The 14547-nt window shown below is 40.4% G+C and overlaps 3 protein-coding genes across 3 annotated transcripts; all 3 read left to right on the forward strand.

Moving 5' to 3' along the window:
- Window positions 1–450: 450 nt before the first annotated feature.
- On the forward strand, window positions 451–1571 carry AGABI2DRAFT_146790 (hypothetical protein; the record flags this gene model as incomplete). Its single annotated transcript, XM_006457119.1, has 5 exons — window positions 451–616; window positions 672–800; window positions 867–1213; window positions 1276–1334; window positions 1466–1571. 5 exons carry the CDS (start codon window positions 451–453, stop codon window positions 1569–1571), a joined length of 807 nt encoding a protein of 268 aa, XP_006457182.1.
- Window positions 1572–8538: 6967 nt separating this feature from the next.
- Window positions 8539–9273, forward strand: AGABI2DRAFT_146791 (hypothetical protein; the record flags this gene model as incomplete). The annotated part of the gene is made up of 1 exon (XM_006457120.1): window positions 8539–9273. One exon carries the CDS (start codon window positions 8539–8541, stop codon window positions 9271–9273), a length of 735 nt encoding a protein of 244 aa, XP_006457183.1.
- A 30-nt stretch (window positions 9274–9303) lies between these two features.
- On the forward strand, window positions 9304–9462 carry AGABI2DRAFT_56181 (hypothetical protein; the record flags this gene model as incomplete). The annotated part of the gene is made up of 1 exon (XM_006457121.1): window positions 9304–9462. A coding segment is annotated over one exon (159 nt), but the record flags the coding sequence as incomplete, so codon positions are not given.
- Window positions 9463–14547: the final 5085 nt, after the last annotated feature.

Raw genomic sequence — 14547 nt, forward strand, 5'->3', positions numbered from 1 at the left:
GACTAAGACTTTGTATTCAAGTCTCCACCTAACCAAGTAGAAACGTTGTTTCTACATGGTAAAGTTGAGCGTCTTATATATGTTTTACAAGTACTCTATATATAACTAAGATCAACTTCTTAAGGTACCGAGACTCGACTTGGGGACGACTCGGGAATTGAAAAGAAGTTTTTGTCACACTAAAATAGAAACGGAACAAGTGAACGATAATTATAGAAAGTTAATTATAAACTATTTCCGGATCATTAAAACAGATCAATAGAGTATGTAAGAAAATCACAATCAAGATAGCGAAATATAAGTACACTAAAAGGAAAACATAATTGTAATTACAAATGAAGTAAAAACTATGAGAAATATAACCGTAGATGTCACGGTTCATAACATCTTCACTTCCCCACTGCACGCTACTTCTTTGGCCTACTCTATTTCTATCAAATGCAAGCCCCAATGCAACCTTCAGGATCGGCTAAAGTCAAATGCCAATACTGCGAAAAGCTGTTCACCCGTCGGGGTGTCAAGGTTCACGAGCGACAATGTCCAAACATAGATGGGCTTGCTGATGTAGGAAATAAGTATCGGAAAAGGCAAATCAAGGCTAGGGAAATGGCAAAGGGTGCGTGGTTAGATCCATATACCAGTTGGGCTTGTAGTATTGCGATTATTTCTAGCTCAAAAAGCGAAGCAAAAGCCGATAGTATTTACACCAGCCCCCTGGGAGAGTAGGCCACTGCCAGAACTTTCTCAAAAACCCTCAACCTCCACAGACATTCAAAATGTTCAGTCGGAAAGCAGCGATGGTAACTCTCAGTTAGCTATCACCAGCTGAGCATTGATTGCTAATGGAAATCTTCTCGGTGTACCAGATTCTTTGTCCATTTTATCTTCTGAAAGCGCTACTGATATTCGGATTGAGTATCACCCAAACTCAAGTCGCCCAACTGTTGAAATTCCCCTGCTTGAATTTCGGAAGCCCCAGCCAGCATCGCCTCCTCCACCTACTTCGCCTCAGTCGGATACCTTCAGCCCTTTCAAAACCGAGTCTGAATTCCTGTTCGCTGAGATCGCTCTTGAAGCATCGCTTACAAAAACACATGTCTCAAAAATCTGCGACATTATCAACAAGTGCGTTTCGGGCAAAGATTCGTTTGGATTGAAATCGGCTGCCGATCTGGAGAGATGTTTGGTGAATGCAGGAAATCTTGTTCCTAAAGTAAGTTCCTTTTGCACGATCTTCAATTCAAAGTTTGATTCAGTTGTAGTCGGTTACTTCAGTTTGAAAAATACAATATGACTTCGGCGATTGGGAAACTTACCATGGACTATGATTTTCGGTGCGTTGACATGTGGGATTGGGCAATGCACTTGGTTCAGAGTCCACTCATGTTGTCGTTGTCTCGGGTGTTCTGATTGTCTGTGTCGATGGTGTTCTCGTTCTCTGTCTCTGTGTCGACGGGGTTCCTAGTGTCTCTGTAACTCCTAAAGTCAACTGGTTGTCGTTTCTTCTGGTTCTTCCTGTTCTGGTTTCTCCTAGTAGATCTGGTTACTCGTTCGTAGTGTTCTTCGTCTAGACTGTCGTAGTCGTTTCTCTCTGTGCTCATACACTACTTCTCTGGTGCCCGTGTGGCTAAAATTCGTCTGATGCCCGTATGGCTAAAAAATTTCGGTTCTGCAGCAAGAGTAAGCTGCACAGTACCCTTCCAAGGTACTTACTAGTTGCAAGGTGAGCTAGAGACGCTTTACCAAATGTTACAACCTTAAGGCAAAACTCAGGTTGCAATGAAAGGCAAAGACTTGAGAGCGAGTAAGGGGAAAAGCAAGTTGGTAAAGCGTAGGGAAATACAGAGAGTATCTACGCTTACTTATACTAAGACTATCTACCCGAGGTAACTAACTATAGAACGGGCTGAGTAACCATGACCGAGGTAGATGAGTAATCAGTGAGAAGGAAAGTATAAACTAGGAAGGAGGATGATCAATCATGAGAATAGAATATTGATCATGAGAAGGAAAAGATATAACAGGTAACATGAAAGATCAATCAAGGGAACAATAAGAATGATTCTGAGAAGGAAAAGATAAACAAGGTAACGTCAAAGAGAAAGTGACATGGGAATGAATGATGGGAGAAGCGTAGGTGGGGAAGAGTATATCCAGGGATATAGAAATGAGTAAGCATGATGACGTCCCTCTTATAGGTTGGTAAATTCATAACATCCTCATCACCACCATCATTCCTCCCCTCCCCTCCCTCCCCTTCCCTCCTCATTGCTCTCCTAGGCTTATATTCAAGTGAGTATCTTCCCTTCCCTTCCCTAGCTCTCTCCCAGCTAATTCTAAGCTGGTTTAGGACATTTTTTTGCCTATTTTGGACGCTTTTTTGGGGGATTTTTGGAGGGTTATTTGAGGGGATACTTGAGCAGATGATTGGGAGGATAATTGGGGAAGCATCAGCAAAATGTCATTTTTCTTAATTCTACTTGGAATTACTTAATGACAGGTTAAGACTATAAAGAAGGTTCAGGAGTCCAAGAACACCCTTGTTACTTAAATGGTTCTTAGAAATATAGCTCAAAGATAAGAATAAGAAAACAAAGAACCATAAAAATTAAAAGTAGCTGACCTTGTCAAAAAATAAATTCATGTTTATCTCAAGGGAAAAAAAGGAGAAAACCAAGGATCAAAGGATGTTTAAAAGAACTAAAATCTTTCAACAGAAGCTTAAGTTAAATCAAGATCATCAACTTTTTCGAGTGTAGACAATTTTATGTTCACTATAAAATATGTTTAGAGAGACATTACATTACATGCTCTGTTCTGCTGCCTGTAAAATTCTGGAAAAATCACGACAAATCTTAGAATATTAAAAAAACATGAGTTTATATATAAGCTTTTGTCGAAAACATACCCGTTATGGAGATATCAAGATTCCATCATGGGGGGGGGGGGGGGTCATTGTCAACTGCAGATAGACTCGTTGTAGAGCCTGCTCTACTAACCGTAAAATTCTGGACAAATCATGACAAATCATAGAATATTAAAAGAACATAAGGTTATATGTATATTTTAGTCGGAAAACATACCAGTTTTAGAGATATAGAAAAACATGACAAGAATGTCATGTTTTATACTTGTTCCTGGGCCGATTTTCATGTTTTAAGAGTGCACATATATGTATTCAAGGTCCAGGAATTCGAATCTGGTTTTAGATTTATTATCCGATCGATATCTGAGGAGCTATAGCGCAAATATGTGTTTATTATATGTTAAATGTGCCATATCTCAATAGGCTTTCGTCCAACAAAGAATCTAATTAGATATTCGAACTCCCTGACCTCGAAACTATGGGAATACACTTTTAGATTATTAAAATCCATGCAGAAATGACCCGAAAATATCTCCTACCTATGATTTGAGGAACTTTGACTCGAAAATCCCAAGTCCAGCAGTCACATGATGTCATGTGACATGTTGAACTTCTGTTTCGAGCACAACGTTGATTCTTCTTCATCACCACCATCATTCTTCCCCTCCCCATCCTCCCCCTCCAGGCCTGTAATATGGTAAGTAACATCCTCTTCACCTTCCTACCTCTCCCCCAGCTGATTCTAAGCTGGTTTAGGACGCTTTTTTGCCTATTTTGGACGCTTTTTTGGGGGATTTTTGGAAGCTTATTTAGGGGGATACTTGGGGAGATATTTGAGGGGATACTTGGGGGATATTTGAGGGGATATTTGAAAGGATTTTGGGGATTCTTTGGTTACTGGTGAGTGCTCTCTATCTCTGTATGTTTTCATACTCATTTGTTACTTGTAGACTATTCATTTTCTCATCATCACTCCCTCATCATCACTCCCTCATCTTTCCATCTCATCCTTTTGTATAGATTGTATCCAATGTATTATATTTACTATGCTAATATAATCACTTTCACTCTTAAGCTTCTTATTATTGTCTTAGTTGACCTTGAGTGTCTTAATTATGTACTTGAGTGACTTGAATATGACTTTTTACTAATCTATCTTTATGTCAATATTTTTATATCTATGAGAAAGACATCAACTAAGTACAGTTTAAGTGACTTTTAAGTCATTTCCAAGAACCTTAAGATACACAGGCCTAAGTATCATTAAGAAGATTCAGAAAGGTATCTGTTCTTAATTGTTTCTTAATGACCAATTAAAAACAATTAAGAAAAAATCTTTTTTGCTGATGAATGTATAGAGGAGTTTTGGGGGGATTTTAGAGATTCTCTGGTCCCTGGTGAGTGTTCTCTATCTCTGTATGTTTCCATACTCATTTGTTACTTGTAGACTATTCCTTTTCTCATCATCACTCCCTCATCATCACTCCCTCCATCAGCAAAATGTCCAAATCTTATATGAACTTTTTTAGTCTTATTCGTGTCATACCTTAGTTTGAACTTATTTTGGGAGCACTTGAAGGCAGAGTTGACAGCTAAGTTAAAGAAAAGGTGATAAGTTGCAATAATAACACACAAAGCAAAAAAGTCTTGGGAAATATTATGTCCTTTTCATCAAGTCATTGTAAGTTCTGTTCTACTGCTCATAAAATTCCGGAAAAATCATGACAAATCTTAGAATATTAAAAAAACATAAGTTTATATGTAAGCTTTTGTCAGAAACATACCCGTTATGGAGATATCAAGATTCCATCATGGGGGGGGGGGTCATTGTCAATTGCAGATAGACTCGTTGTAGAGCCTGCTCTACTAACCGGAAAATTCTGGACAAATCACGACAAATCATAAAATATTAAAAGAACATAAGGTTATATGTATGTCTTTGTCGGAAAAAATACCAGTTATGGAGATATAGAAAAACATGACAAGAATGTCATGTTTAATACTGATTCCTGGGCCGATTTTCATGTTTTAAGAGTGCAAATATATGTATTCAAGGTCCAGGAATCCGAATCTGATTTTAGATTTATTATCCGATCAATATCTGAGGAGCTATAGCGCAATCTTGTGTTTATTATATGTTAAATGTGCCATATCTCAATAGGCTTTCATCCAACAAAGAATCTAATTAGATATTCGAACTCCCTGACCTCGAAACTATGGGAATACACTTTTAGATTATTAAAATCCATGCAGAAATGACCCGAAAATATCTCCTACCTATGATTTGAGGAACTTTGACTCGAAAATCCCAAGTCCAGCAGTCACATGATGTCATGTGACATGTTGAACTTCTGTTTCGAGCACAACGTTGATTCTTCTTCATCACTACCATCATTCTTCCCCTCCCCATCCTCCCCCTCCCCCTTTCTTGCCCTCCAGGCCTGTAATATGGTAAGTAACATCCCCTTCACCTTCCTAGCTCTCCCCTAGCTGATTCTAAGCTGGTTTAGGACGCTTTTTTTGCCTATTTTGGACGCTTTTTTGGGGGGATTTTGGAGGCTTATTTGAGGGGATACTTGGGGGGATGTTTGAGGGGATACTTGGGGGGATATTTGAGGGGATGTTTGGAAGGATTTTGGGGATTCTTTGGTCACTGGTGAGTGCTCTCTATCTCTGTATGCTTTCATACTCATTTGTTACTTGTAGGATATTCCTTTTCTCATCATCACTCCCTCATCATCCAATCTCATCCTTTTGTGTAGATTATATACAATGTATTGTATTTGTTATGCTAATATAATGACTTTCTCTATGACTTATTCACTCTTAAGCCTCTTATAATTGATTTTATGACTTTGGCTTGTCTTATTTTTCCTTAGCTGCCTTAATTGTATGCTTTTATGACTTGAGTATGACTTATCCTTTCTTTTCAACAATGAAATTACTTGATTGAACATCTACACCTTGGCCTCAAAGTCAGAATAAGTTTCAAAAGGAGAAAAAAAGTCTGTTTTAAAACCTGTGAGTAAATTTTTCCTTATTTTGAACTTTTTTTCATGTTTAAGTTATTTAAGTTGAACAAAAGTTGGATTTACGTTTTCCTGATGACTGTACGGTACTTCAGTCTGAAAATTAACTTAGATTGTTCCTCGCTATCTTCTGCTTGATCTCTCTCTCGCTCTCAAATGATTCTGCATTCTGCGGGTTGCTCGTCTCTATCTCTAAATCGGCTATCAACTTAGTTGGAAGGCATAGAGCACCGTTCCCGTGTCGCTAAGGCCAAAGCCGTTTGTTCGCTAAGTCCTTTCCGGCTTAGCGTTCCCTTTCTGGTCATAGTCTTAACAGACCCACAACTTTTATATTTAAATAACACACATGTATTATGTAAACATTATGCAAATGTTACTGTAAATTTAATTTACATAGTACTTATGTAATATGTTTTACATATTTAAACTTTATGCAAACAAAAGTCTTAAATTGAGCTTTATTGCATTTTTAATTTACATATGTTTTAAATAGTACACGTATTATTGAAATAATATTTACTGTAATGTTTGCATAAAGTTTGCATAATACATGTGTACTATTCAAATATAAAGGTTGTGACTGCTTCTATCAGTTTCAAGTAAGGTTGATGTATTTTATTTATTAAAATTTATTGATTGTATGCAGTCAACACTACTGACAACAGGAAAACTACTGTGCTTTAGTATTTTTGCTGATAAATCACAATTATCAACCTTCAGTACACAACAGGGATATCCAATCATTGCTAGAATTGCAAATTTACCAGTGGAGATTCGGAATAGTCAAGGACTTGGTGGCAGATGCATTGTTGGATGACTTCCAGTGGTACGTCTCATATATATATATATATATATATATACAGTATGATTATATCGCTAAGTTATTTTAGGTTCGCACTGAACCAGGTGCAGATAAAAGTCATGTACAGTAGATTTCAAGTGAGTAGTATGACATGAATCATTTTCAATTTTTTTGCGCAAGCTAGCGGAAATTGCACCATCGGGAAAATGGGTTAATGACGGAAATGGGAAGAAATTACATCTCTTTCCATTTATTTCAATTTTATCAGCAGACTTTGAGGAACAGTAAGCCAAATTATCTAAAGCCTACAATTTTAAACTCAAAGATATTGATAGAGTTGTTATGTTAGAACCTTGCCAGAATGTCACAGTGTCACATCTGTCACATCTGTCACATATTTTATTACATAATAATTTCCCTCTGCTGCTACAGTTTGACGGAGGCTAAACTATCGGCATACTGCTAAAATGGCGCAAGCTACAGATTTACCAATTGAACTTTATGATCTTATCTTATCTTTCTTACCCCCGAACCATGCGGAGCAAGTACAGTGGAGAAGAGCAGCGGCGGCTATAGGAAGAGAAGACAGGCCGGTAGGATGGAACCTATCGGATCACCAGTGCAGGGAATGTGGGAGAATGTCCTTAGCAGTATGGGACCAAGAGGAGCAGAAGGTGTGGGTAATACAGAGGTGGACTTACTGGGGACGTCGCTATTGGGAAATAGCTGGATTCTTTGTATTATGCCCATGTGATACGTTGTTGGCAAATTACTTTGGGAGGCATTGGTTTGTGTGAGCAAATTACCTGTTTAGGAGTTATTTGTACTTGTGGACACTTTTATGGTTTGTTTGGTGTTGTTGACGTTTTTATGATCAATTTACTTTTGTTTACTTACTTCTTACTCCACTCTTCTTTTCTCATGTCAAATGTATAATTAGTTTACTTTCTCATACGTTACTTCTTTTCTCATGTCAGTATATAAATAGTTACCTAGGGTAGTTGGTATGTGCGCCGCAGTCTAGGTATATAAGTAGGTGGAAACTTATAGAAAACTCTGTCGAGTTCTCTTAGGTTCAGGCCTAATAAAACTTTTGTCACTTTACCTCTTAGTTCTTAAATTCAGGTGTGACCTGTGACATCACAGTCGCCCTAACAGTAGAATTCGACTACTCCAGGGATCGCACAGCACAGTGCCCTCCCTACCTTTTACTCTCTTATCGCCCTCTACTCTCTGCGTGCCATCGCGGCCGCCACACACATAGCCGGTCCCTAGGCTTAAGGGGTGATCGGGTACAGTCACAACGTACCCCGTTGAGACTAAGGTGTGTCACGTGCCTTAGTTAGACACGAGACGTTCACCACGTGAGGTGTTTTTCTTATATACTTGTACTTTTTCCCATATCAACCTCGTGCTGCCGCTGCATTGTCAGCTGGTACACGCAGAGGAGTGAGAGACCCACTTTAGGTGACTCTCTAGATTAGCGTGGGAATCCGTTCCCGTACATACCTCTCATCTTAGTCTATCCCTTCGGTCAAGCGACCATTCTTGAATACAAAACCTTTTCTCTCTTCGTGTACACATCCAAGTGAAGCAGGCTATTGGCTTCATTGGATTGGTGGATATGCATCAGGTGACAGGAAAAGACCTCCCTCACCTCCCTCAAAATTTCTCATCAACCACCGCCTGGAACTTTTCGAGTGCCTTCCTCTGAAAGCGAGGAAGAAGAAGAATATGCCTCGGAATCTCAATCCAAGGAATCCGAACCAGAACAACGAGAACCCTCCGTATCCCCCTTACCCCTATATCAACCACCTCCCCCCGAATATAACAACCCAGAAATGGCTACCGCCCAACAAATACTCGACCAGCTGAACGCTCAGCAAAATCTCATCGCCCAACTGCAGCAGCAGCTCGCTACGCTGCAGAACCAGCCCCAAGGACCACCAGGACCACCAGGTCCAGCTGGGGAAGACGCACCCCTCCCCGTTGTCAATATACCGCCACAAATCGATGTGGCAAAACCAAAAATATTCTCAGGAGATGGAAGGGAGCTGAATGGTTTCATAACGGCCTGCAAAATTTACTTGAATTTAAAAATGGCAAACAGAAGACAGGAAGAACAGATCACATGGATACTATCGTATGTACAAGGAGGAGCAGCGGAGTCATGGAAAGAGAACATTATGGAGATGATGGAAAACAGTGAAGAAGAAGCTCCGGACAGCACGGAGGAGCTTTTTGATAGCCTTCGAAACAATTTCGGAGACGCAGATGAGGAGAGTATGGCAGTAGGGAAATTAAGGTTGATCGAACAAGGAAGCAAGAGTGCAGAGGAACATGTACAAGAATTTAAGAGGATAGCACAAGATAGCGGATATGAGGGAAGAGCCCTCATTGAAGAATTCAAAAGAAGTTTGTCAGGAAGAATAAGGAAGGTGCTGATGGAAGCAGAAAGCCCACCAACTACCATCAAGAGTTGGTACGAAAGCAGCATGAAATTGGATAGGCAGTGGAGACAGGCAAAACCAGAGGAAGATTATTATTGGCGGGGGCAAGCTAAGCCCCAACTATGAACCCACACCCCCAACAACACTTTCATGACGCCACAGCCTCAACATCGAGATCCCAATGCGATGGATGTCGACACAGCAGCAGGACCCAGTCGAGGTCCTATCAAGTGTTACAAGTGTGGAAAGTTGGGGTATATGGCCAAGAACTGCTGGAGTAAGGCCCCAGCACGAGATGTACGAACGATAGATGTGGATGAACAGCGGGAATATTGGAAGGGGATGTTCGAGGAAGAACAGAAGAATTTAAAAGAGTAAAGGAAGCAAAGTCTCCTCGTTTGACTTCCTACAACAAATTTGATGTACTATGTAATGAAATCAATGTTTGCGACACGGTACGAGAGGAGAATTTCCTTGTAAGGACAATCCGGCCTTTAAGGGAAATTAAGCTGAATGTGGGAGTAGAGAAACTGGACACGCATGATGGAGTTGGAGTACAAGCGTTATTAGATAGTGGAGCAACGGGGATGTTTATGGATAAGGCGTTCACGGATGAAGAAGGGTTCAAGCTGGAACCTTTAGAAAGACCAATCCCGGTCAGAAATGTCGACGGAACAATCAACGCATCTGGGGCAGTAACACATCGAGTGGCTGCAAACGTATACTACAAGGGGCATAAAGAAAGAGTGCCCTTTGAAATATGCAGTCTCGGAAAAAATAAAGTCATACTAGGGATGCCTTGGCTACAGATGCATAACCCAGAAATCGATTGGGAGAAAGGAGAAGTAAAGATGATGAGATGTCCAGAAGGATGTGGATACAAGGATAAAGGAAAAGCAAAACAGGAGGAGATACGAAGGGTGGAGGAACCAAGGAAATCAACACGAGAGTTGATGAAAGAAGCACGAGAAGAAGAGAAGAGGGAAAAACCTGATATGTCACACAAGCAATATGCAAGTTGGAAATTAGTTTCCTTCCCAAGAAAATCAAACTGGGGAATGGTGTTGCAGTATAGATGCAAAGAGTGTGGAACCCAAACATCGGAACACTTGCTGAGCAAACACAAATGCCCAGCAATGGAAGAAATGGCCTTAGACAAGTTTGGAATGCCATACAAAGGAAGTGATGACGAAGAGGAAGGGCCAACCATGGCCAAGATAGAAGCATATGAAAAAGAGCAAGAAGAAATCAGAGATGAGGAAGAAAGATACAAACGGGTGAACAAGGCAGTAGGGAGATTCACCACTCCAAAAAACATCATCGAAGGGATCGCATTAGGAGTCGAGGCAGCATTTGCCAGGGAATTGGCACGTAACAGGCGTGCTAATAGTAGAGCTGAGGGGTTGGCACAACAACCCAAAGAGAAAGCTGAGGGGTGGGCGCAATCACCCGGTGACATGGCTGACTGATTAAATGGGGATAAGGCAGAATGTCTAGAAGAAGATAACAGCAAGACAGCCACCGCGGGACAAGCGGGGGCTGGACAGGTACGTCCTAAACGAATAAGCGCCCAAAAGAAAAATAGGAGTAGGCAAGAAGGAGAGCAACTAGAAATGTGGGTAAGAGGAATGACAGAAGAGATGCTGGTAGAAGAAGAAATTCGAAGCATAGAGTCAGTAAAACAAGTGGTACCAAGACGGTTCCACAAATTCCTTAAAGTGTTCAAACAAAAGGAATCGGAGAGGATGCCTACTAGAAAACCATGGGATCATGCTATCGAATTGAAGGAGGATTTCAAACCCAAGAAAGGGAAGATATATCCATTGTCACCGAACGAAAGAGAAGAGGTCCAAGCATCCATCAAGGATCAACTCTGAAAAGGATATATTAGGCCTTCAAAATCTCCTCAAACATCACCAGTATTTTTTGTGCCAAAAAAGGATGGAAAGAAGAGAATGGTGCAGGACTATAGGTTTTTGAACGATTGGACGATTAAAAACAATTATCCTTTACCTTTAATTTCTGAACTTATAGACACTATGGGTAGCAAACGATTATTCTCTAAGATAGATTTACGTTGGGGTTATAATAACATTAGAATAAAAGAAGGAGACGAGTGGAAGGCAGCCTTTACTACTTTCATGGGTGCCTTTGAACCCACTGTTATGTTTTTCGGACTTACAAATTCGCCTGCTACTTTTCAGACTATGATGAACGAACTTTTTAGGGACTTAGTAAATACTGGAAAAGTAGCTGTATTTATTGATGATATCTTGATAGGAACAGACGATAAAGAAGAGCATGATAAGGTGGTGGAAGAAGTGTTGCAAAGGTTGATGGACAATGATCTATTCGCAAAGCCAGAAAAATGTGAATGGAAACAAAGTGAGATGGGATTCTTAAGATGTATGATAGGAAGAAACGGAATCAAGATGGAGGAAAGAAAAGTGAGGGACATAGTAGAATGGCCGACCCCAAAATGCGTTAAAGACGTACAAAAATTCTTGGGACTAGCAAACTACTATCGACGATTCATTGAAAAATTCGCCAGTATTGCAAAACCACTACACGCATTAGTCAAAAAGGACAGAAAATGGAGCTGGGGAGATGAAGAAGAGGAAGCCTTTTGTACATTAAAAGCGAAGTTCACATCACATCCAATTCTAGTAGCACCAGAATTGGATAAAGAACTAAAGGTGGAATCCGATGCATCAGCTTATGCTACGGGTGGAGAATTATCAATGAAATGTGAAGACGGAAAGTGGAGGCCAGTGGCATACATTTCCAAATCAATGACGGAGACGGAACAAAACTACGACATTCATGATAGGGAGATGCTGGGGATTATGCGGTGTTTAGAAGAATGGAAACACTTCCTGGAGGGAGCAAAACATAAGTTCGAGATTTGGACAGATCATTGCAATCTAGAATACTTCACAAAAGCCCAAAAACTAAATCGACGACAAGCCAGATGGGCTTTATACCTATCTAGATTCAATTTCGAATTAAAATTCCGCCCAGGAAAGACAATGGGGAAGGCAGACGCATTGAGCAGAAGACCTGACTTCGAACAAGGAACAAAGGACGATAACAAGGATCAAACCTTGTTGAAACCAGAATATTTCGCAATCCGAGCAATGGAAGAGGGTCATATGTTAATCAATGCGGAGGAGGAGGAAATATTAGAGAAAATCAGAAAATCAGAAGCAAAGGAAGATGATGTGGTAAAAGCGGTGGAGGAAATGAAACGAGCAAAAGTGAAGTCGCTAAGGGGAGACGAGTGGAAGCTAGAAGAAGGATTAGTATTGAAGGAAGGAAAAGTCTATGTGCCAAAAGGCGAGACATTAAGGACGAAGATCATCAACTACATCATGATACTCCCATTGCTGGACACGGAGGACAATGGAAGACGGTAGAAATTGTGACGCGCAATTACTGGTGGCCAGGTGTCACTAAGCAAGTCCAAAATACGTAGAAGGATGCGACCAATGCCAACGAAATAAGAATCGACCGACACCGCCGGCAGGAAAACTAATGCCAAACCCTATTCCCACAAAACCATGGGCCGACGTATCTGTCGACTTCATAGTATAATTGCCGGAATCTCAGGGAATGGACTCAATTTTAGTGGTGTGCGATCGCTTCAGTAAAATGGCTCATTTTATCCCAACTACGGAAACGACATCAGCGCTAGGACTAGCCAAGCTGTTCAGAGATCATGTATGGAAGTTGCATGGACTACCAGAAACGGTAATCTCAGATAGGGGACCGCAGTTTGCTGCAGACTTTATAAAGGAGTTGAATAAAATGTTGGGAATCGACACTAGGTTATCTACGGTGTTTCACCCACAGACTGATGGCCAAACCGAGCGAACCAATCAAGAACTAGAACAATATCTCCGATCATTTGTTGATCATAGACAAACTGATTGGCCTGATTGGTTAGCAACGGCGGAGTTTTCCTATAACAATAAAGAGCAATCGTCAACAAAGGAAACTCCATTTATAGTCAATGTAGGAAGACACCCAAGAACTGGCTTCAATCGTCGACGACAAGGCAACCACCCAGTGGCAGTAGATTTTGCGGACCGCATGAAACTTCAACACGAGGAAACTCAAGCGGCCCTAAAAAAGGCACAAGATGACATGCGGAGATATGCGGATAGAGGCAGGGGAGAAGCGGTAAAATACAAAATAGGAGACAAAGTTCTATTGGCTACCCGGGACCTTCAAATCCAGGGACGACCTACATCAGGAAAAAAGTTTTTTTCTTAATTGTTCTTAATCAGTCATTAAGAAACAATTAAGAACAGGGACCTTTCTGAATCTTCTTAATGATACTTAGGCCTGTATATCTTAAAGTTTCTGAGAATGACTTAAAAGTTACTTAAACTGTACTTAGTTGAGTATCCCCTCAAATAACCCTCCAAAAATCCCCCAAAAATGCGTCCAAAATAGGCAAAAAAAATGTCCTAAACCAGCTTAGAATTAGCTGGGAGAGAGCTAGGGAAGGGAAGGGAAGATACTCACTTGAATATAAGCCTAGGAGAGCAATGAGGAGGGAAGGGGAGGGAGGGGAGGGGAGGAATGATGGTGGTGATGAGGAAGGATCAACGGTCATGCTCGAAACACAAGTTCAACATGTCACATGACATCATGTGACTGCTGGACTTGTAATTTTCGAGTCAAAGTTCCTCAAATCATAGGTAGGAGATATTTCGGGTCATTTCTGCATGTATTTTAATGATCTAAAAGTGTATTCTTATATTTTTGAGGTCGGAGAGTTCGACTATCTAATCAGATTCTTTGTTGAATAAAAACCTATTGAGATATGGCACATTTAACATATAATAAACACAAAATTGCGCTATAGCTCCTCAAATATTGATCAGATAATAGATCTAAAATCAGATTCAGATTCCTGGACCTTAGAAGCATATATTTACACTTTTAAAACATGAAAATCGGCACAGGAACCAGTATAAAACATGACATTCTTGTCATGTTTTTCTATATCTCCATAACTGGTATGTTTTCCGACAATGACATACATATATGTCGGATGCACCCCGAGGTTACTGTAACGTGTTATGATGCGTCACAGCGCTCAAGTAGGAAAGGGGTATTACAGCGCATTGTCATGCCGTAGTCAATTTTAGTTAGATCAAGTTATATTTATAGTGCATTGATTGTAACACATCAATGATTGTGGGAACACTCATCAAGGTGCTGCACCCTGTTGCAGCGTAGTTGTAACACTTGCTAGTACGCACAAGTAATACGAAAAGTATATGCCTATAAGGCTCACTGAAAGAATCAAAGTAGTGACCCATAGTAGTCACAATGATAGTATAACAGAGGATGCACGCATCGAAATACAAGAAAGATGTTTATTACCTA

Source organism: Agaricus bisporus (assembly GCF_000300575.1).
Source record: "Agaricus bisporus var. bisporus H97 unplaced genomic scaffold AGABI2scaffold_15, whole genome shotgun sequence".
Taxonomy (NCBI): Eukaryota; Fungi; Basidiomycota; class Agaricomycetes; order Agaricales; family Agaricaceae; genus Agaricus; species Agaricus bisporus.